The sequence below is a fragment of the Phaseolus vulgaris genome, chromosome 6 (assembly GCF_051622355.1).
Source record: "Phaseolus vulgaris cultivar YP4 chromosome 6, ASM5162235v1, whole genome shotgun sequence".
Lineage (NCBI taxonomy): Eukaryota > Viridiplantae > Streptophyta > Magnoliopsida > Fabales > Fabaceae > Phaseolus > Phaseolus vulgaris.
Window position 1 is genome coordinate 21,826,334 of NC_143503.1, and position 25,804 is coordinate 21,852,137.

At 28.6% G+C, this 25,804-nt stretch overlaps 2 protein-coding genes across 9 annotated transcripts; both read right to left on the reverse strand.

Annotated features, from left to right (window-relative positions):
- Positions 1–6,102: 6,102 nt before the first annotated feature.
- Positions 6,103–10,432, reverse strand: LOC137831268 (P-loop containing nucleoside triphosphate hydrolases superfamily protein). Of its 8 annotated transcripts, none has more exons than XM_068638867.2 (10): positions 10,356–10,432; positions 9,917–10,128; positions 9,339–9,447; positions 9,164–9,245; positions 8,944–9,029; positions 8,763–8,866; positions 8,501–8,631; positions 8,324–8,417; positions 7,556–7,611; positions 6,103–6,362 (listed from the first exon to the last, which is right to left on the reverse strand). In XM_068638867.2, exons 2-10 carry the CDS (start codon positions 9,959–9,961, stop codon positions 6,266–6,268), a joined length of 804 nt encoding a protein of 267 aa, XP_068494968.1. In that variant the 5' UTR covers positions 9,962–10,128; positions 10,356–10,432; the 3' UTR covers positions 6,103–6,265. The 8 variants fall into 8 exon arrangements, with proteins under 8 accessions (XP_068494968.1, XP_068494970.1, XP_068494971.1 ...); XM_068638869.2 differs by having other exon boundaries at positions 9,917–10,033; positions 10,356–10,430; XM_068638870.2 differs by having other exon boundaries at positions 9,917–9,976; positions 10,356–10,421.
- An 11,376-nt stretch (positions 10,433–21,808) lies between these two features.
- On the reverse strand, positions 21,809–22,368 carry LOC150027287 (uncharacterized). Its single transcript, XM_090303061.1, has 2 exons — positions 22,246–22,368; positions 21,809–22,163 (listed from the first exon to the last, which is right to left on the reverse strand). Exons 1-2 carry the CDS (start codon positions 22,330–22,332, stop codon positions 21,867–21,869), a joined length of 384 nt encoding a protein of 127 aa, XP_090159187.1. The 5' UTR covers positions 22,333–22,368; the 3' UTR covers positions 21,809–21,866.
- Between the last annotated feature and the right edge of the window lie 3,436 nt (positions 22,369–25,804).

A 25,804-nucleotide genomic window follows, 5' to 3' on the forward strand; every position in this document is an offset into this window, starting at 1 on the left:
AACTTGAATCCATGTAACTCTTTGTAATTTTTTATATGTTGTGGTTTGATGAATGTTTTGTGTGGGTTAAATGGATAAAGAAACTAAATGGATAAGATGAATTTGGTTGGTGAATATAGATGCTTAGAAGAGGTTAGGCCAACTCCTAAGAGATTCTAAGCTAGACACAAAACTAGTGCTAACAAAGAGTGAGCAAAAAAGATAAGATGTGCACAAATTTGATCATTTCTTTAATCAATTCTAAGCTCCTTTACAAGAGGGCTAACACTTTATTTATAGTGCTAAAGGCAACAAGGTGCAGGTTTTAACCCCAAAAACTCTCCATTCCCATGGTGACAATTGACTTCCTCTCATTGGAGCAAATCCTCTCAAATTAGAGGTTGACAAGTGTCCACCTCTAACAAGAGAGAATCATCTCCATTTCCAAGAAGGCAAGTGGTGGTTTGACATTGGTGGGAGTCCTCTTCATTGAGGGGTTGTCATGTGGACCTTCATGCATTTCTTGTCACTCCATGCTTTCTGTTTGCACTCTTGTAATTTATTTGTGTACCCTAGATAGTCTAGAATTGCATTGGGTCCAAGGAGCCCTAGTTGTAACTTTAGCTATATTCTTTTTTTTTTCTGTTTACACCCTACTCTAATTGTCCAATACATGACCCATAAAAATAAGCTCAATAAGTGGCCCAAGTACAAGCCAAAAAAAGGTCCAAATACAAGCTCAATTAAATCCTACACAAAAATTACCAAAACTACGCTACTTTATACAAATTTACAAGACTAAGAAAATGAGAAAAAAAAAACTCATAGAAATGGATGCTCTAATCAAAGTTTTATCTTCTTCAATATTTTTAGCCCGAAGTTGTGGTGGTTTGATGGTCCTCCATCAAGTGTCGTGTTTAATTATTCTTGTTTATCAGTTTTTCGATATGTTTATGGCAGCATTTCAAAAAAGTCTTTGAAGAAATTTCCAAGATCTTTATGTAATATTTTCGGCCTTTTATGGTATAGGTAATATCGGTCGTGAATAGTACACCAATCCTTCGGGCTTGGAAAGCTTTGCTTGAGAGTCTTTGCAAGAATGTTTTTGCGAATTTTCTTTGGTGGTTGTCGAGATGGTCTCAACTATCTCCCTAGCCCTCAAGCTCAATGGGACTTTTGTGTAAAGTCTAGAAGATGCTTAGTACGTAATAATTGGGTACTTGAAATTATATCTCCTATGATCCCTGTTTAGAATGGTTGTGTCAGTTGGATGTGGATAGATCTAACGGTTAGAAAAATATGTGTTCTTTAGGTTTCTTTGCTTCCAAATTCTATAAATTGGAATGAGTCCTTGTGTTAGGACCACCCATATTTTATTATTCATCTAAGTAGTGGCTAGGTGCAAAGAGTTTACTTTTTTTCAAGGTTAGTGATGTCTTCTTCTATGAGTGCATCAACCTCTTTGGGTAGGTACTCATCAGAGGATTTCAGTGAACCTTCGATTATCATAGTGGGTGTCAGTTCTACCTTCAAGATTGGAGCAGTGTAATGTTGTTGACAATGTATGTCATGGCTGAGAAAGGGCTTTGTACGATTTCTTTTATATGTACGCATATCTTTTTATAAACCTTCATGTTCACTTTTGCTTGTTATGTGAGTTGTTCAAACAACTCCCCCTCTCAAGTTTTTCTTCACTATTATAGCTCACAACCAACTCACCTGATTGGTTGGTTGTCATTTGTCGGCCAATTGAGAACGTGTTTATTATACGTCCTCGTATAAAATTTTAAGGGTTTTTTTAAATGTTGTAGTAGAGCCTCTAGGTAATAAATTTTTCTATGATGAGGGGAAATCAAAGTTCCCTTTTTTATTGAACCCAAAATCCCATTCAATACCATAATTTGCCGAGGTCGATGATGACCTCTAAAGATGTAGAGGTTTTCAAGGTTTTAGACTAGTTTTCGAAGAGGTTACCCACCCAAAAGATCCTCATTGTTTACCTTTCTCCCCAACGATGGGTGGACTTTACCATTATGTATAATCTTTATTTTTGTGTAGATGTGGTTGGTGTTAACTTTGTTAGATTCAAAACATATACAAAAGCATACACAAGTTAGATGCAATAGATACCTTTTGTTGGTCATATATGAACATGTTTGAGGCACACATTACAACACCTCTCAGATCTTCAATTAATAGTGGAAAAAACCATTACCATGAGTTGTTGTTCTCAACCTCAACTAAAGCATAAGCCAATGACAACATTTTTTCATTAAGGTCCCTTCCCACTACAGTTAAAAGTTCACCTCCATAGTACCTCTTTAAGAAATACCCAAAATCAATGATGGACCTACATTACAAAAAATTGTCCTTGCATGCCTTCAAACATGTACAAAATCCTCTTGAAGACTATCTGATGGAGGACCATCCCAGTCACCTAAATCATTAGGCTTAGAAGAGAAGAAGTGTTGAATAGAATATTTTTTCCTAGAAGATTCTCTTTCTAAGCCTTGTAAATTTGTAAAGAGTAATTAGGATTTTCTAATTCAATCTTTAAATTTTTGTAGTAAACTTTTTGGGCTTCGTATTTAGGCCAACTTTTATATTAGAGTTGAAGAGCTTGAAGGGAAGTCTAATTGGCATCCACATAGGCGTCACATAGACACCTACATGGAGCATTTTCCTTCCTTTTCCCAAAGTGACTATTCCTCTTCCACGTGGAGCAAAGAGACACCTATTACTTGCCTTCTCCTCTTCATTATGCCACTTGTCACATCATGAATGGAGAGTTTTGGGATACATGGATTGTCACATGGAAACTCATGAATTGTCACATGGCAACTCATGAATGGAGAGTTTTTTCAATTCCACTAATCACTTTTGGCTCTATAAATAGAGAGTTCTACTATTGTAAACATAAGACTTCAATTGAGTAATGAATTTCTGCCTAAATGGTTTTCAAAATTTCTCTCAAGTCTCACTTTTCTTTTGTTTTCTCTAAGTGTAGAAGGTTGGTCTAACCATAAACCCTAAAGCTAGAAGGTTGGTCTAACCTCTTTCTTAACACCATTCTCCAAGCCCAAACTCATTCATTTTCTTACCCATTTCTATTCAATTTTTTCGATGCCATGTCTTCTCCAATCATTCAAATCATCTACAACTGAAGAACTTAAGGAAGGAAAGTGAGAACTTCATCACTATCACTGCATTAATTTACTCAACTTTGACTTTCACTATGGACATAGGGTTTGATCTCAACAGCTCATAGGCATAATCATAATCATTTTGTACTATTGTTGAAATGAATCTTGCACATGTCTTAATGTCATTTATGTTGTCCTTTGTGCCTTTGACCTTATAATTGTAATACTTGTGTTCCATTTCTTGACAACTTTATTAACTTTATTACATATGTTAAAACTCTTCAAAATTGAATTTTGTCTAATACAATACTCCAACTTTCGACTAAGCATTTACTACCATGTAAATCAACGTGAATTGTCCCACACACATCTTCATTAGATACCATATGAACTTCAACATTTCCTTCACATAAACCTTCATTACATTCATTTTCAACACCACATTCACCTTCAACTTCCACATCCACAAGTTCATCACGTCCTAAAGTATCTTCACATACACCATAATTTGATTCTTCATTAGGGTCCCTTAACCAAGAAGAATCTTCCAAAACCTTATCACCTCCTTCAACATTCCCACTCTCAGCCTTCTCTACATTATCACTCTCAGCTTCAACCTCAGCATCGTTCATACTGTCAAACTTAGAGTCAGCTTAATAATCACTCCCAATCTCAGCCTCAGACTCATATTGCCTGACCCTCACCGACACTCCCCACCTCACCCTTATTCTTATTCTTAACCTGATTATCACACTTAGCATCAGCCTCCTTGACATGATTATCACACCCAACATCAGCATCAACCTCACTTTGAACTCCAACCTCATTCCCCCTCTTCACCTTATCACCCATATCACCACTCTCAACCTCAAAGTTGGCCTCATTCCCCCTTCTAGAATCAACCTCAACCTCATTCCTTCCCCATAATTACCTTCAAAATCATTCCAAGCCCTATATTTCAAAAGATTATCAACAATCTAAGATTGAAACACCATGTGTACCATAAAGAAATGTATTTCACTATATAACCTTGCAATATTGACCATATTGATTGCACCATTATCATCAGCAACAAGTGCAACTTATCTTCCAACACATAACAACCACCATGAGTATACCACAACTCTTTCATTGTAACATATCACATTTCCTTAAAAAAGCATAATATCTCAAAATAACTCCATCTATCTAAATCACATGACAATGTACTTGTTTGACCAACATATTCTAGTTTCAATATTTACAAATCCCCTTAATGGTGGACCACAACATCAAAAAAACCTCTCGTACATCATAATCAATAAATATACCTAACACTGTCAAATATGGATATGCACACAAGAATAAAAAAAATTACAAAGTAATCCAACAAAACAAACACCGAAAAGGAAATGATGGACCAGAGAAAACAAAAATTTTCCACGTGGTGAGACCCTAATAAAACATAATCAACTCAAAAAGTGCAATGAAATTAATAAACTAAACAATTAACTACATAGAAACAACCAAAACCTCAAACAATAATATTTTAATCTCACCAAAAACCCCTAAACCAAACACCCGAAACACAATCGAAGACTAACCAAGAGAGACTCACCTTACAAAGTGAATAGAAAAACACCCCACTACACTGACCAACAATGCCAACACCACAAACCCAATCACCACCACTATAATACACAAGATCACTCTCCAAATCTCATCAACAATCCTTCAAGAAAAACCCCAAATTCGTTCTTCTTGAATGTTAAGGAAAAAATACGTTTTTTCAACCTCAACAAATGCCTAAAAAGGCCACACATTTTCCTTGTCAACATAGAATGACACACATGTATCACATCTCGCTGAGTCATTATACAAATTATTGTATTAAAAAAAATCAAATTGAATATTTTAAACAAAATTGAAATGACATTGAACAAAATAATAAATAAGAGACTTAATTCACTTTTAACTTTTATTAGATCAAAATTAGTATTAAACTGTTTCTTTACGAATGTTTGGTTTTAATATACAATTTTTTTTATTTTATCCTAATTTTATGAATATTTTCCATTGATATTTTAAATTAAGAAAAAATTATTATCTACAAATGGTGAAAATTTTACCAAAACAAGAAAAATGATGAAAATTTTATCAAAAAGAGTAAAATAAATTTGTTGAACATATCTACAATTTTTTTATAGACGAAATGTTTTACAAAAAAAATGGTTTTATATATCTACAAATAATTATATCATATACTTTAACTTTATTATATTTAAATTGTTATTTAATTATGGTTTGTGTTTGAATGGCCCTAGGTAATATTTGATTTTTCTTTTCGTGTTATATTAGAATTTTTTATTTTACATTTGAATAATTATAATTTAAGTGTTATATTAAGGTAATTTAAGAATGAAATTTTAGTTATTATAAAGATCAAATGAATTTCTAATTAAATTAAAATAAGATTTAAACACAAAATATGATCAAATATGTACAATGACACTAATGCATAAAAAATATAAAGCATTTATATTAAATAATAAAAATACATTGTATATTAAATAATAAAAATACATTGTATATTAAATAATAAAAATACATAATGTGTATGTAGCTTTAATAAAAGATCTTAGACAAATTAACTAAGAAACCCATAGATATTTGAATATGGTAAGTTATAGAACCTGTTTTATTTGGTTTCTTTTCCAAAATTAAAAGAAAAGAGTGAATGCTATTATTCAAATTAAGATTTATGTAGTTCTTTATGTGAAAATCAAGAATGTTCTCTACTTTGCCCAAAAGAGTTAAATTTATGTAGTTCCAAAATTTATGTAGTTGGATCCCCAAATTTTTGGAATAACAGTTCAGATATACCTTAACAGAAATTGTAACCATTGTCATTCCTAATTCTCTACTTTGCCAACGAGTGGTAACCAACTGTCTAAATTCTTCTCATGTTACAACCAAAAACCAAACAATAATAGAAAGAGAATGACCAACAACCTTTCCAATTGAAGGATAAATTGTATAAATATTTAGCTTTTCCAATTCACATTTAGAACAGACACTATGTATTAACAATGTGAGTGAGCTTCATACACCATCATGTCCAAGTAAAACAAAATACAAAGAAACAGAGGTGTAGAAAGATATTGCTAATCATCTTCCTCGGGATCGAAATCCTTAACCTTCACATCTGCATCTTCCCCATACTGGATGCAGTTGTCAATTTGGGCCAGTACATATTGTATACTGCAGATACAAAAATCCAACAAAAAGTATAAAGGAAAATAGGATAGATAAAAGAACTCGACAAAATAGGTTAAACAATGAAACTTTAGGGTGAACATGATTAGTAATGCCAACAAATTATAATGTTCCAAATTAAATTTATTGTTATAATCAATTATAATAAAAAAACAATTTTTTGATGACAAGTGTTTACTGAAAAGAGATTTAAAGATAATGAATTGTATGAAAACAAATCAGACTTCACATAATAAAAAAATATAAATTTTGTAAAAAAAATGTATTTTTCTTCAAAAAAAACAGTTGAACATAGGAAAATAAGTTTGAATTCAAGGATCTCAACACCAAGTTAGCATGTTGATTCCAGAGTACAGCATACTTCATATATCTCATGAAGACAATTGAAGCAAGTCTATTTTCTTAAACGATGAGACTTATTCTTCCCACTCCTCACACTATTCAAACTGAATGTTCTATTTGTTTCAACCATTGACTTATTCTTCCCACTCCTCACACTATTCAAACTGTATGTTCTATTTGTTTCAACCATTATACTGCAGAGGCAAGCTCTAATACAAAATCAAGTCAAAGTTAATTCATAACCATCTCAAGCCTGTAACCATTTGCCAACTCACAGTCATCCAACAGATCTGGAAGCACAAGCTACAAGAGTCATAATTTGAGATAGGAATCAGTTCCTATCAAATAAAACTGTGATTTGTATTGATTGAGAAAATAAGGGTACAACAAAAAACATAAGAAACTGATACAATGAATCTATATCTTCTCTTTATAACATATCTATATCTACACTTTCTCTCCGAATAACTAACATAAAATTCCTTCCACTAGTGCCTCATCTGAATTACAGTCAAGCTTAAGCCTTTAGCCTAGGGAAACAGGTGTAAAATACAGCCGTCTTGGCCCATGAACCTACAGTTGGTCCATGGTACTATCATCAACTACAATAGTTGTCATTCTCTCTTTTTCTTTCTTCGGTAAAAATAATTTACACCTGTTTCAGTTCATTCCATTCAGATTTAATATTTCAGTATCACCCATGGTAGATGTCCAATACCAGTCTATGATGCACAGCCACATACAAAATTATATCCACTATATGCTAACTATATAAGTATAAGATTGTTCAAGAAATGAACACGTAGTTAAGATATGCAAGGAAAAAAAAAAAATACCTTTTTTCCTTCCTCAAGTCTAGTGGTATAAAACTCACCATGTTATAGTTACTCACCTGTTCAGAAAGGGGAAATAAATAAAAAAACTGATAGAATAGAAAAAAATGCTGACATAGAGTTCAATAGGGATTGATTGTCCCAAGAAGATACATGGGAATGGGTTAAGCAGAACCAAATCCCTTAATTATTTTTTAAGACTGATCCCAAAGGAAATGCAAAATTCATATATATACATACACATTGAAGAGGTGATGAATAACTGTGACTAGAAACATAGCAAAATGGAGTTAGTTTAGTAGACTGACCCCAAAGTTTGGAAACAAAATGCATTTAAATAATAAAACAGGTGGCCGGTCTGAACCACATGAGTATGACTGTACTGAGACAAAATATGATATTTAAAAAAGAAACATCAACCAATAATCTTAACATCCCCAAGTATTACTCTTATAAAAGACTAAGGATCAACTGAAATGATTATTTAAACTTAGAAATTGTTGTCTACACAAATCCACTGTACTTCAGGATATAACAACTCTAATGAAATAGCTATCTATGTTCCTTGATAGTAGTCCAACATTCTACACAAACCCAGCACCCATAAACTGCTATCAAATTGTGTAATATAACATCACATGGCACATCACACATACATTAATCAATGGTTTAACATTGAAAACCAATATGTACATAGTTTTTTATTAACTTATAATACTATTGGGAAAGGGGGAAAATAGCATAACTTTAAAAAAATCATAGATGACCCACCAATTCAATCAAAGCTTTATTCAACTTTGCATATTGAGGACCCATCCGTTGATTCAATTCAGACAGTAAAAAGGTGGGCTCTGGATCCAAAAAACTAAGAGCAAAAGTATATTATAACTTCAATGAATGAAATTATGAAAACATGTTTGGGAAAGAAAAATTAGTGATAGTGATTACTCTTCAAGATCTTTCTTGTTAGTCACTAGGTCCATCTTTGAGAGGATATTAACATGAGGTAGTTCAAGTTGAACCATTGCAGAAAGGCATGCCATGCATCCACTTATAAATTTGGTCACATCTGTCATGAACTGGAAACATTTTAAAATCATTAGTCAACAAAGATGATAATCCAAAAAATATACAACAGCTGGAAGCCTGAAGGAATACAAGAGAGCCAAAAGCTTAAAAGAAAATTTGGTTTCAGCAAACTACCACAAACCTGAGAATCAAGTAAGTAAACAGCACAAACACTAAAATTTTTCCGTTTCAGATGTTCCACAAAATTCTTAAGCACTGGCACGTGTGAATAAAGTTCTATCTGACCTGTAAAACATTACAAGGTAAAGCTTTTTTATCTCAATTTGTCAAGTCAACCAAAAATCTTTGTAAAGAGTGAATACCAGGGCAGTCAAAAATCAAGTAATCATCATCTAAATAATTGTCCAATTCCTCAGTGAGCCAATCATCCAGGTTATCTTCAAGGTTCCTAAATATAATTATTAAGGCAACCAAATCTTAAATCAAATTTTTAAAACAGTAAAAAACTAACATGGGTAAACAAAGGGAAAAGGGAGAAACAGATCAACTGGACTGTTAAACATAATCGAGGAAAAAGGATACTCCATGCAGTAAACAAGACCACCATTAGGACCCAATCCAAGTTCCTCCATAACATCATCCAGAGAAATGAGCTCCCTGATATCTGCCAGCATCACAGCCCAAAAGTCAACCTCCAAGGATAACAAAAATCCAAACCCTTGAAAGAAAGAACTACATAATAACACGTTTTATTTACCCATTGCAACAGGATAGTCAAAATTTTCAGCAGCAGGATCAAGGTTCACAACGTGAATTGTTCGCCGCGAAGCCACACAGTATTCATACAAACTAGAGCAATAGGTAGACTGATTGCACAAAAAAACACAGATAAGCACAAGCACGTCTCAAACAAATTATAAGCTTACAAGCATACACAACAAGTTTCCAAACTGAGATCTAAAACTGCAATGGAAGCAACACCTCTATAAACCTCAATTGCAGCCACACTTGCTAACAATTTTCAACAGTAATTGCAGTGTAACTTCCATTTAAAACCTTTATATATTGTCTAACTCAGCAAGTTCAGCAAAATGGACAAAATTAACTTGCAGCCACATTTGCTTGCAAATCTCCACAGTAATTACATTTTTACATTGTGCAATGTAACAGCAATTTAAAACTTTGATAGGGGCTTAACTCAGGCAAAATTGACAAACACAATAAGATCATATTTGCTAGCAAATTTTCACAGTAATTTAATTTTTGTTAAATAGCAAATTTAAAACCTTGGTATGTGGTTTAACTCAACAAATTCTGTGAAAACAATAAAATTACCTTGCCACTACCAGCAGGACCTATGACAAGCTGTGCATAACCCATGGTAATCTTATGAAACTGCAAGGAGGTTTCAGAAAGTACAAAGGTAATTGACTGCTCGTACGGAAGCGAGAACTGCAACAGTAAGGTAAGCAGTACACCAAACCGCAACGGCCAACAACAAATTCACGAAATCAGTGTAGGCCATACACCACACACTACTACAAAACCTGAACATTAGCAATTATCAAAAGCAAAAAGAGTAAAATATTTATAAAAAAATCGCTTAATTCCCGCTTTGTGATTTTCCCTAATTGCTTTTTCATTGCAAAATGCTAAATTCTAAAGGCTTGGGTTTTCTGATCGATTGCAATACTAAGAAACAGATTTTCCCTCAACAAACAAAAGGGGCAAAAAAGAAAAACGAACTGATGAGTTTGGTTCATGATAACAAAACCTGTGAGAAGCGTGGCTGAAGTGTGTTAGGGTTGGATTGCTTGAAGAGGGAGACAATAGCATTCAACTATATGGCGTGGCTGCTACTTATATCAAACCCTGTTTAGTTTAATTATTTTCCATAGAAAATAATAATAAAAAATAAAATAAAATTTAATTTAATTACTATGAATATTAAATAACATATTTTGCTTCCTTTATATATATATATATATATATATATATATTAATGTTGAACTTCAATGTCATGCATATTTTGTAACAAAAAAAAATAAGACTATTTATCTTAAAATATGTAGTTATAATCTTGAAAATAAAATAAAAAGAAAATAAATTAGAAATTTTATGCATATCATTATAAATTAGATTATGAGTTTAAGATCATATAATATAAATTTAAGATTCTCAATCAAAAAATAAATTTTAGATTATAGGAAATAAAAATTGTTTTTTTAATAACAACAATTAAGTAAAATTTAACTAAAGGGTAGGTCTAGGAAAAAAATTCTGTTGAAATAAAAATGGTAAAGAACTCTAAAAACTAATGTAACATACAAGAAGAAAAGACAATAATAAACATTTTAGGAACTAAAAATAAATTTATGCATAAATTAAAAATTTGATTTTGAAAAAAATAACTATTACAAATTAACATATATAATTTTTTTTTTATTTTCTTTTTTCTAAGAGTGTGTTGATATTCATCCAACTGTGTATGTTTAAGAAAAAGTTATCCATGAAACTTTATACCAGATAAAAAATAAAATATTGTTAAGATTGTTTGCTTAATATCTTTTATATAAATTAAATTTAAAAACTATTTTACTTTTTCAAATATTTTTTTAAAATAAAAATATATTTAACTATTATTTAGATATAGAAAATTAAAATTGAGATATTGTTAATATTTAAGATTATGCTACATTTTTATTATATATATATTGTACATAAATAAACTAAATCATAGGTTCTCTATATAATATATTTCTTATACTTTTAAAATATATTTCAAATTTCAAAATTTAAGAATTGATTATTTTTACAGGACTTATAAAATGACAAAAGAAATAAATTTCTTACAAGTCATTATTTTACTCTTCGATGACAAAGTTATTATCTATGAGTTGCAAGACGTATCTAAATGGATTAGTTATATGGAAGGTTGTAGAAGGAGATTACATTTTTTATTCATTGCTTAAAAATTCCACCATGCCCTAAATAAAATGCAAAAGAAAAAATAACAAAGAAGGTAAAGGCGAGGTAACGTTTATTTATTGGTGTTTTACAAGTTATCCTCCTATAATCATGACCCTAAACTCATTCAAAGAAATTTGAGATTATTTGAAAGAAAAGTATAAAGAAAATAAGAATATTTGAAAGTGTTAAATTTGATAAGTGAATTTGAATTGTAAAGATCAAAGAGTCTCCAAGAATTAAGAAATACTGATAAACATAATTTTATTCACAATAATTAACTTTAATCATAAATTATTGGAATGTAATAATAAATTTATTGTTTTAATTAATATTCTTCTAATTTTAAGTTTATTTGGACCTTTATTTTTATTTATGTTAATTTTGTATTTTTAACCTAAGTTTCTTCTTTTGGATCAAGATAGGAGACAAAATCTGAAATAAAGAATTAGAGAACTAAATCTGTAAATATTTTAAGAATTGAATGCAAATTTTTGTCGGAATATTCTCTAAAAATCTTACAATTATTCTTGTGCAATATCCTTCAAAAATAGAGAAAATATAATTTGAAGACATTATTTAAGAAAATCTTCTGCAATATCTCTCACATCAATGTTGGAATCAATTATAATCAATGCACAAATATGAAGAAAATTGGGAAACAATATTTATGAAAGAGAAGCAATAATAAAACTTGAGGTTATTTGGAAAAGAATATTATAAAAGAGACTATGGAGCTTTTGGGATCGCATTTTAGAGGAGTTTGATAGGGTTTTTTTAGTTTCTTTTCTTCTTTGTAATTCTTTTGTTTTTCATTCTCACTTTCGCATGGAAGGCTAAACCTTTTTTGTTGATTATTTTGTAAATTGAGTTTTGAGGTTTTTTTCAATAAAAGTTTCAATTTTTAATTCTCTATAGCAGTTGTTTGAATAGTTTAATCTCCTGGAAAAATGGTTTTTGTGAGAGGTTATACTTGAATGCATGATTAAGAGTCTTCCCTATCTTAAATTTTGGTTTTTTAGTTAGTTTGCATTGTTCTAATTAATTTCTTGGGCACATGATTCAAGGGAGAGGAGAAAAGCATTCCCATGAAGTATAGGTATGGAACAAAGTAGGTACACTGATTAAACCAATAAACGCATACTTTACTAGTGAGTTTCATTTGAATTAGATTGGCGCATGTTCAATCTGGTTTAACTCTGTTGGACGATTGAGAAAGGAATAATCTTTAGAGAACCTGTGAAGAATTCAATGGTGGAAGAACTTGGGATCAATCGCTTTTTAATTGATTTTTTTTTTCTGCACAACAATTTTAACCCCTTTTTATCTTTATTGTTATTGCTAACTTTTCTTTCTTGTAGATATATTCTAAACATTGATTTACTAATTTCACCATTAGAAGACGACTTGGGGTCATTTGACTATATCTATACTATCATCTTTCTAGCGTGAAATAGGTCTATGCTAGAATAATCTTAATTTGACAGCAAAACGACAACTATTAAATACTCAAACACGTTGTTTGGCATTGCTAACAAGAAAAATTGTTGGGTAAGGATTTTCGTGATTGTAGACTAGTTGAGAAAATTTTGGTAATAGTGTTATAAATATGAACTATCTATTACTTTATTGGAAAATACAAAGGATATGTCTACAATTACTTTGATAGAAGTCATACATGTTTTACAAGTACAAGAGCAATGGAGATTAATGAAAAAAGATTGTGTTTTGAAGGTACTTTAGTTCATATTATCAAAGGTGCTTTTAAAAAATAACTACAAAAGGAGCAAATACAACCAAAATAATAACACACATTTTTTTGTCTTGTTGTTAATGCAGAAAAAAAAACTCACTAACACAATAGGTATTGGTGAATGCTAGATATAAAATTTCACAAATGTTGTTAATTGGGACATGTAGAAAAGATATGTAAATTCCAACATCCCTAAGAATTTGTCAAGAGTGTATAGGACGAATCACAAGAGTAATAACTTCTTGTTGCATCATATTTTACAACCAACAAATCTACACATGATTCACTTATGGATAGTGATTGTACAAGTCACATTACTCATGATCAAGAACTTTTTAAAGAGTTCAACAAATCTAATATTTCAAAAGTAAATATTGGGATTGGAGAACAAATTGCTCTAGAAGTTATAAGAACAATTGTAATTAAAATTCATTTACGTATCAAATTAATTTTGATATTTTATGTGTTGTTCACTTGTTAGAGAAAGCACTACAAAAAATCGTGTAAAAAGTGACGGTTTAATATGGCGGTTATTAATAATCGCCACAAATTTCAATATAATATGTCATTTGACTAACCACCACAATTATCTTTCAAAATATGTCATTTTCAACTGTCACAATTATACTTTAGAATAAAAACAAGTTTTTCTTCCCTCATTATTCCCAATTATTTTTTAAAATATTTTTGATAACCGAAATTAGTTTATTCCCAATTATTTTTGAAAATTTGGTTTGACTAAACAGTCAAACCTCTCTCTCTGCCTAAACACGAAGCCCTAAACGCTCAAACCTCTCTCTCTGTCTAAACTTGAAGCCCTAAATGTTCAAACGCTCCTCACAGTCAAACCCTAAACGCTCAAACGCTCCTCATGAACCCTCCTCACGAAGTTGTCACCAAGTTGTATGAAATCATTTCGCGATTATCCGAAATCGCCACCATCGGCGCCTTCGCGGAAGGATTTGTTCAGGTTTGTTCACATTCTTTCTGAATTCGATTTATCCAATGTTCTCTGATTTGATTGGATTGAATTGGTATGGTTTCCTTTTGTTGATTTTTGGGTTTTAGAGATTTCAGTTGTGGTGAATTTCATTTCGGTTTGGTATCTTAATGGTTTGATAAATTAACTCTAGCAATTTGTAATTTGTGGAGCACGACTCTTCACTGAAGAACATTATGTAGGTAGAGTTGAATCTCTTCATTTATTTCTATTCATGAAAACATATGCAAATTAAGCTAAAGCTAAAATATACTTTGGTGCATGAATTATATTTGATAAGACGACATTCGATACCGAGTGACGTGGTTCACTCGGCCCCGAACGGTACACTTGCACCCTAGGCTTGATGAGAAACTTTTAGAAATATTCTAGATGTCACTGTTTGGTGTCTCGAGGTAGAAAGTGACAATTTTGATCATTAATGGTTTGTAGTGTTAATGGTGATTAGACGTGCGTTTCTTAGTATTTCGTTTGAGTTTAACCTATTTCCTGATATAAGAGATCTAACGGTTCAGTTGGTCATGTCGTTTCATGCTCAACCATTTGAACTTGTTGGATTAGAGTGGATCCAACAATTGAGAAGAGGACAACGTTCATCCATAAGTTACTTCCAAATTGCACAACCCATTAGCTATTATTCCCACAAAAACACTTCTAGATTATATAATCCATAAGTCACTCTCTGATTACACAATCCATGAAATTCTTGGATAACGTAATATAGAGTATTATAGAACCCATATAAATTAAATGATAAAAGTGCATCACACACCTTTCATGAAAAAAAATGGTGTCACGGTATGTGGTGGTTGTCATTGCAACAATAGTGACAATGAAAAAAATTGTGAGAAAAGGTCCAAGCTATTGATGCATGAGTGAGCAACGAATAACGATAGAGAGGAGGGAAGATGAAGATGATGTATCCCAAGTTTAGGGACAACTTCATATTTTACACACCCCCTAAGAGGATGCAAAAATAAATTCCTTATTCATTTGTTTAACCACCTCTTGCAATCACAAAGTAATAATACAATCACTACAACAATCAAGGCGAGTGGACAAGTGGTCAAATACATATCATATACTGGCTCCCCAAGCTCGAGTAAACGAAGGATCACGAAGTGTCTTAAAAGAAAAATGTATTTCTTTATCGATGTATACCCAGATTGAGATCTATACCACTCTTGACCTTCTGAGATCGAGTATCCAAGAAAATCTTTTGATACAATTTTTCTCTTTTAGTGTACATCTCACACTCATGTAGACGCAATCACACTTTAATGGATGGACCTCTAATGCAATATCACTTTTGTACCTCATACACTCATGTAAATAAAGTCAAACTTCTCTGAATGAACCTCTGAATAAGATATTCATGGTGCGATTTGATTCGGTTTGTACTAAAGAATGACAAAATAAAACATGTGCGATGTAGTTTGGTTTAATTTAAATTAATTATGCAATTTGAACCAAACCAAATCAAACTTTTACACAATTTGTATACACCTTCATGGAAAAACCTCTTATATAATTCTTGTACTTTTGTACATGATAAACGTGATTAAGAGAATATATTAAAATCATTCATAGTCACGTTGACATGCTTAATTAAAATTTGAATATAAAAAATAATTATCACAAATTTTATTTTGTCTTGGATTTGTATTTTCTTTGTTTAAAACAATGTAAAATTAATGTACCACTTTATCAAGATAAATTTATGTCTAACAACTTATTATTAACTTGGTTATTCTATTTGACCTTTATTTGTTAATTGTTAAGCATCTTCAAGTCAACTTCATGCATTGACCATTTTTAACTTTGTCTAACTTCTTGAAATATCAATAATAACAAATTATTTATCTATGTAATTCATACTATATGCAAATTTCAAGTTTAGGAACTTGTGTACCTATATACGTTGAGATACTCACCAATTATCTTATATATCAATTATTATTTTATAATTAATTACTATCTTACATATTCAAATAATAATTATGTTGTTATAAAGAGATAAAGTCTTAGGACATGACTTATTATATTATATTATATTATATATATATATATATGTGTGTGTGTGTTTGTGTGTATATTATATATATATATATATGCACGCATAAACACACTAGTTACATAACCACCAAGTAACAGAGCCTGAGGGATAAACTCTTATCTTCAGCATATTACTTGATTACAACAACTTTATATGATCTAATATGATAGAAATATATACTAAAAGATAAGTCCAAACAAACATATATAATGGCACGCCCACAATAAGAAGACAAACTTCAACTTGAACTCATTCTTTTAATATGTGTGCTTATTTTGTAGTTGTTCTCTTGTTCACTTACCAACTTTAGCGTTAGAGCATCCTTCACGTGTGGATCTTTATGTAATTTTATTTTCAACCTTCATTAGAGTGCCCTTCTCAACTTATACACCAAGAGATAGGTTATTTTGACCTTATAATGAGTTTAATCGAAAGATGTTTATTTACCAGAAAGAGAATATATAAGTGTCATATAAGAATATATCAAGAGAGGTGAGTGTAATTTCTCTTTATATATACATACATACATACACACATATATACCTAAAATTGCATTCATCAATACTCCAATGTGATTTCGAAAAATGCAATATTTAACCAAACACAAACATAGTAATTTGCGAGCATATTCCTTTTGTTATATTACATAATTTACTTAATAACATCATTTCAATCGCATTGTAATCTTATCCATACACACTAATCGAGCATAACACTCAATTATGCTAGGGAAAAGATAAAAGATAAGAAAGATGAAGTTATCTTCCTCGGTCTGCAAATGATGAAAGGTATATCCTCATTGTGTAATCATTAATGAACTTGTATACAAATTTCATTGTAAAATATAATTAACAAAATGACTCCTTTATAAGTAGGGATACCTGAATCTAAAAAACTCATACCAATGTAACATATTATTTCAATGTTTGAAGTGGAAAATAGATAAAAAAAAATTCTCACTAAAATCAAAACAAAAAAAAACTATTTGAAATAATAAAAATCTATTAAATTGCACTAACCATCCTACATGATTTTGGATAATACTGCATTCAAACAGAAACATAATAATTTTGAACAATATAACATTCAAACAAAAAACATAATAATTTAGATAATATAACATTCAAACATATAGTGATTTGAGAGTATATACCTCTTTTGTTTTTTTGCACTACTTATTAGTCATACTCAAATAACACAATTTCAATCACTAAGCAATTCTTATACAAAGTAATATGTTAGGGAAAAGAAAAGAAAAATATAAGAAAAAATGAAGGCATATTTCTTAGTGAGAAAATGACATGAGACTTTTATAAATTCATCATACATTAGTACTTGTCAGCTAAAAGATAAACTAAAATATAATGTGATTTTGGAAAATGCAACATTTAACCAAACACAAACATAGTGATTTGAGAGCATATTTCTTTTTTGTTGTAGTATATAACATAATATATACTTGGATAACACAATCTCAATCACATTGTAAAATATACATTAACTAATACTCTAATGTGATTTTGGAAAATGCAACATTCAACCAAACACAAACATAGTGATTTGAGAACACATTCCTTTTTTGTTATAGTATATTACATAATTTACTTAGATAACACAATTTCAATCATATTGTAATCATTATCCATACACTAACAAATCATAACATTCAATTATGTTAGGAAAAAGATAAAAGATAAAAATATGAAGTTATCTTCATCAACCTTGCAAACGGTGGAAGATATATCCTCCAATAGTGTAATAATGCACTTGTACACAAACTTCATTGTAAACTATGGTTAACGAAAGGACTCCTTTATAAGTAGAGATGCCTAAATCTACAAAACTCATAACAATGTAACATATTATTTTAAATTTTGAGGAGGAAAACAAATAAAAAATCTCACTAAAATCAAAATAAAAAATAACTCTTTAAAATAATAATAAAAACTATTAAATTGTACTAATTAATACTCCTACATGATTTTAGGTAATACTACATTCATACAAACACATAATAACTTTGAATAATATAACAATCAAACAAACACATATTGATTTGAGAGTATATGCATTTTTTTGTGTGCACTACTTATGAATCTTACTCAAATAACACAATTTCAACACACCAATAAATAATACTAATATGTTAGGGAAAATGAAATAAAAATATAAGAAAAAATGAAGGTAAATTCTTTAGTGAGAAAATGAAAGAAGATTTATAAATTCATCATATATTAGTATTTGTTAGCTAAAAGATCAACTAAAATGTACTCCAAAAGCATAGCATAAGTAAATATGTGCACATATTTCATTGTATACTATAATTAAATGAAGAGTTCACTTCTTTAGAAAAGGAGAAATACTTAAATCTACAAAACTTATAACAATGTAACATCATGTTGTTATTAAACTTTAAAGAGGAGAACAAAGAAGAAAAATAAATCACTGAAATCAAAATAAAAAATAACACCTTAAAATGAAAAAAAAACCTATAAAATTGCATTAGCAAATTATCATATGTGATTTTGGATAATACAACATTCAACAAGACACAAACATAGTGATTAAAGAGTACATACTTTTTTATTTTAAGTGCATTGCTTTTTTAATTTTACTCAAAGAGCACAATTCAATAATTTTACAATCCTTATACACATTAAGAAAGAATCCTAATATGTTAGGAAAAAAAGATAAGAAAAATTAAGTCATCTTTCTCAATATGCAAAATTCAGAGGACTCTTCCTACAAATTCATCTAACATTATTACTTATAACATAAAAGATTCATTGAAACAACCTCCAAAAGTATACCATGAATGAACATGTACACAAACTCCATTGAAAAATATAAGAGGTGGTTTATTTAGAAGTACATATTTACCTGAATCTTTATTTCAAAGTTTAAAGATGAAAAAATAAATACTCACTAAAATCAAAATAAAAATTAACTCGTTGAAATATAAGAAAACCTATAAAATTGCATTAAACAATACTCTTGGATGATTTTTAATAATACAAAATCTAAACAAACACAAACACAATGATTTAAGAGCATGTGCCATTTTGTTCTAGTGTACAACTTCTTAATTTTATTCAAACAACATAATTTCAATCACTGTACAATCCTTATGCATACTAACAAACCATCTAGTCTTTTTAGAAAAAAGAAGTCATCTTCGGGAGCTTGCAAATCACATAAGATTTCTCTTACAAATTCACCTTATATTGTTTCTCATCATCTAAAAGATTCATTGAAACATAATGAACCTAGATACAAAATTCATTATACACCATAACTAAGTAAAGAATAGTATACGATCAAACAAATTTACCTTTTTTGAAGTTTTATTGCTTCATCGTATTCAACATTGTAAACAATCCTTATATATTCAATACAATTCTAATTTGTGCTACCATTGTTTGTGTTACTAACATGGTTATTAGAAAGTTGAATGACTACTACCACATCAACCTTTACCCCCAAATGCACATATACTTCAATTCGACAATTCATAGTGTTATGTGGAAAACATTAACCTAAAATTTAAGATGAAGGGACACGAGATATTGGATGACATTAGCTTCTCGATGTTACCCATGGCTTCTTTGACTCCATTACTCATCATTTACTTCCTCCGTGTGGCTTTTCCTCTATCTTTATTACACAAGTCACTCTACCTCTATAGTGTTGTGCTCGTGGTCATGAAGGACTTCTCCTCCTTGCTTAAGAGTGGATGGTGGAGGATCATAGGATTCTCACTTCATTGGGGTGGGTGTGAAGGCAAAGTTGAAGGCAAGATTGGAACAACATAGTAAAAATTAGGGTTTTTTTATTAGGTTATTACATTGAGAAATTAAGGTAAAAGTTGTACCTACAATATAATTTGAGATGTGGTTATATTTATTAATATAATTCATAATAATTATTACAAAAATATATAAAATATCATAAAACTTACCAATTTTATTAAACATTTTGATTTTGGTGATCAGGTTTTCCTTTTTATCTGCATATTTTTTTATATGCTCATCACATTGCATAATATAATTTATTTTTTATGAGACTTAAATTATAGTTAGCTAAATATATTTCGATATGTTGTGTTTTGAATTGTCACTAAATTGAAAGTTTATTTGACTTAGATTTATTAAAGTCAAATGTGAGTTGGAGTCCCACATTGAGTATAATAAAAATAGGTAAGAGAAGCAATATACAAGAATAAAAAACACACAAATTTATTACCTTAAAAGGATTTACTTGAAAGTGATAACATAATCATTTATATGAGATTTTTTATAACTTATACTTGAAATCTATTTGATCTTTACTCTCAAAAGAACCCAACAAAATCACATATTTGGATATCGTGCCAAAATGGTATTCTTACCTACACTTGACTACTTTGTACACATCTCTAAGTATTAACAACTTCACATTATAACCTTATTACATATATTATTTATTTATTATCATAAAATTTTGTTACAAACATTTGTTTAGACTCCAGAACGAAACGTCACAAAAACTTTTAAATTCATTTAATACAAGATATCAAAAAGAAGTATTTTTAGTCTTAAACGTCATTACTAAAGTATAGAATTTTCAATGATAATAAATATTTATCATAAATTAGGTTGGAAATCGCATATCGAATAGAGATAAAACCAATTCATAATAAGTAAATGAGTGCAAACCTCACCTTAAAAACCAATTTTGTAAGGATGAATTAGGCTTAAAATCTACTTCCTAATAAATTATGATAGATTTTCTATCGAAGTTCATAGTATACAAATAGGCACAAACCTCACTTACAAGCCGATTTTGTAAGGTTAAATTAGACTTAAAGTCACTTCTTAATAAATTATGATAGGTTTTCTATTAGAGTTGCTTAAAACCCACTTCTTAATAAATTATGATAGGTTTTCTATCAGAGTTCATAGTATATAAATGAGTACAAATATCACTTTACAAGCCTATAAGATTGAACTAAGCTTAAAATCCACTTCATAATAAATTATGATAAGTTTTCCGTCCGAATACTTGTTTGGTGATTTTAATTTTTGTAATTATAGTCATGTCTATCATCAAAGCCTTTATTAAAAAGTTGGTTCTTTTAATTTCGATATGTTGGCTAATTTTTATTACTTTTTCTCTCTTTAATTTTTCCTAATCTACCTTTTAATTGTGGGACTCAAATCCGATTCTTTGTTTATCAGTCGTCTTCAATATTACTTTCCAATTTAAAACTGTTTTCAATTTTCATTTTGTTTATTGACGACCTTCTTCTCTCATCTCGCCATCGTTCCTTAATATTCATGGGGGATTAGCAATCCCTCAATCCCTAATGAAGATAAAAATAACTTTCTTTTTATAAAGACGCACCCTCACAACCGTCTGCGTGAACAGTGTACCCTAAATCTAAACACAAGTGTGAAGTATGAAATTTATTCATATTTAAAGCTGACATTTTTATTTGATTCTCATAGATATTACATAGATGATGATAAAGTTATGGAAGCCCTCTAATGGTAATATAGCATGATGGGCATTGAATGGCTGGTTCTTGTACAATGTGATAAAAGGGTCTCTCATAATTGCGACTGATGCTGAAGAGAAAAACTCTTGGACATTCATAAGAATGTTGATACTCTCTTATCAATTGATGAACAACAAAACGACTGTATTGATTCATGTAGCTTGATAAAGGAGAGTTTTCCATGTAAACACCTCCTCCAACATTGATTGGTGACCTGCAATCAAAAACTATCTCTCCATTCTCATTCTGCTTATAGTAAACAACTCTCCTCTGTCATCAAAAACACCAAAAATTAAGATCATAAACAAAGAACACTTCTTTTTTCTCATGTTAGAAACAGTGATAGATTTACCTGAATATCAAAAATTCTTTCCCATGGATAAGGGAGTGGGGCTTGTGGGTTATTCACTATGAAGCTAAAAAAGTTTGAGACTTCCATTGAAGGCAAAGTAAGAATAACTCAGCAGCACAAGCACCTTTCAGAAAGCTTGTTATATCACACTGAGAATGCTAGATGATAGCCATATTTATACTACTATTTTCTTATTACATAATTAATTATATTTTTTATTAAGTTATATAATAACATTGTTCTTTATTAGCTGGCCTTCTTCAATAAATTTGCTTTCCCCATAAAACAAACTAAATGTTACAAATTCATTCGGATATCATAATATATAAAATGACAAACATATATATACTAAATGTATATTTATAATACTCCATTATTTGAAATAATAATAATAATAATAATAGTAATAATGTAATTTGACACCGAAATAACTCGAATGGGTAATAAAAAATTACTGAAATGGGAAAAGCATGGACGACATTTTACTTTAAAAATTAATTACGACTTTGATTAAGAAATTAATTTATCCAATTTTTTTTAATTGAAATCATCATATGAATCATAACTTGGTTGAATTTTTAAAAAAATATTTATGTAATAATTTTAAAATTATTTAAAAAATTTCCTTCACATGAATTGAATATATTAAGTATTGATATCTTAAAATATGTATTAAGTATTTTAAATATTTTTAAATAAATTGGGTTAAAAATATATTATGATTTAAATTAAAAACATTTTACTATTTTTTAAATATTTTTAAAAATAAAAATATCTGTGTTGTTCTTAAAAAAAATAAGTAATGTTAGTGAAGTATGATTTATGGTTGATATAATTATAAATAAGTGAGGTATAGGTATAAATTTTTTGATTATCTAATATGAATGTTAATGAGAGTATAGATTATATAAACTGTAAAAAAGTTTAAACTTAAAACTCAAATATAAATACATTTTAGCTACTTTCACTCTAATTGATGTATTTCCTCAAATATCTTCCAAATAATGGAGATGTTGTTCAAAATCACTTCATATTTAAGTTATAACCAGGATACTTTAAGATAGGAAAAAAGACAAATGTAATTATAGTTAAATGATATTAACTAACTTTTTTAAATAGCAAAGTTGGTTAATTTTGTTTATACTTCAATTCTAAAAGAGTAATTTTCAAAGTGGTATAGAGAAGTTTTTTCATATAATTTAATTAGTCTAATTAAAAATTCACAAAATAAATTGCAAATTATATTTATATTAAATTTAAATATTATTTAAAATGCTATAAAATTTAACTATTGAAAATATGAGAAAAAAAAATATTACGTTCTTATAAAATGAAAAATAATTACAATGGTATCTAATTTTGTACTTCTGTAAAAATTATATCAATAATTTTTTTGTAATTGAATTGTAGTGTAAATTTATTTTAAACTGATTTATAACTATTAAACTCTAAATTATTGCTCTAATGAGTAACATAAAAATATTTTCAAATAAAAAAATTAAGTGCTGTATATTATTGATAAATCATATAACACTTTGTTGCATTTCATTCGTAACTAAAACAGTAATTCTTTGTTGTAAATTCTGAAACAACTAAAGAATTTTAAAGAAACAGTTACATGTGTTTTTTTTTAAAATATGCTTTTAATTCTTTGATTATTGGTACTAGTTCATGACATAAGATTAATTGATGAGTTATTAAAACATAATTTACCAAAATTTGGGTTTTTAATAAATATATTATATTAATAAATACAGATTTTATAAGAAACTTCTAGCTTCAAATACAATATTACTATTAGTTTACTACTACTAATTTAATAATATGTTTTTCATACATCCAAAATCATACAAAATGTCGTATGTTTACTAAAAATAATTTTTTTTATAACTTAATAAGTTGCTTATTATTAGATTAAAAAGAAAATAAAGAGTAAATTTCTTTAATGTATTTCAATAAGTTTAGGTATTGTATTTTGTAATAAATACATTGCATTTAATAATATATTAGATTAAATAATTTATTATATATATTGCATTTATTAAGTCTAATAAATACATTATAATAATAAATGCATCATTTAATATTATACAAAATATATTAATTGATATAAATTTTATATTAAATAGCAATTTGTCAATGGCATACAATATTTAATGTTTCTAAATAAATATTTAATGTATCTAAATAAATATTTAATGTATCTAAATAAATATTTAATGTTTGTTATTAATATTAACTAATAACATATATTTAATATCACCTTCTTCCAAAAACTTTATTCAATTTCCGGTCAAAGTTATTAAATATAATCTAATATTTTATTATATACAACTGCTAATGAAATACTTAAAATATTATTTAGTAAATATATAGTTTTAAGAAATGCCATAGTTAACATATATATTAAAATTAAATATAGTTGTATAGTTATATATATTAAATATAATGTGCAGAGGCAGACTATTAATTATAAACATTGAGCTACTAATTCATATATAATTTTATAGTATACTATTATATGTTTCAATTTTAAATCTAAGAAAAAAAATTATTTAATAATTTATATTACATCGGGGACGATATTAAACATGTATAATATTTACTAAATTAAATACACATATTACATTTAATACTAAATACTCTCTTATAATTCTCGCCTTTTCTATCAAAATGTGTTCTTTTTTATTTATTATTTTTTAAAATTTTAAGATGCAATAACTTTTTTCGTCAATTATATGCTTATTTCCATTTTTACTATACATTGAAATTTGTTCGAAAAAAAAAACTAAAAGAAATATAATAGATAACTTATCTAAATTATATTAAAATAGAAAACTTAAATAATTGTCTTAATTTTAGTAATAAATATCTTAAAAAAGTATTATATAGTAACAGAATGAGTACAATATTTAATATTACACAAAACATGTTTTGTATATACTTTTATGAATATTGTAGTGAGAACATTAAATATTGCATTAATATTCAATTTAAGTTTACTATATACAAACAATAGCAACCGTCAATGAAGTATTCAAAGTTTGACTTGTTTAATAATTCATAAATACAGTTTAATGTAGTGTTTTCTCTCTATTCCTTTTTATTTCTTTAAATATTATTTTGCAGAAATCAACTAATATAAAAGAAATTATTTATTTTGATAAATTAATTGCTTAATTTCATATTTTACTTATTTATCATTCTATCAAACACAACAAATATCAAATATGTGTGTAAATTATTGTAAATATGTTATCAAAATTTTAAAAAATGGATAAAAAAAAGAAATGGATTAAGTATACATTAATTAATAATATAGGTTTAATTCATGAAAAAAAATTAACGGAGGTTAATATAATTCGTTAATTTCAACTTACGTTAATGAAGTTTTTTTAATCTTTGTTAAATTTCAAAGATTTATTCTAAAATCTTTGCAAAATAATGGAGATTTTTTTAACTTTCACTAAGTTCCAAAAATTTATTCTACAACCTCAGCAAATTAACAAAAGTCTTTTTAACATTTGTTAAGTTTCAAAGGTTTATTCTAAAATCTCAA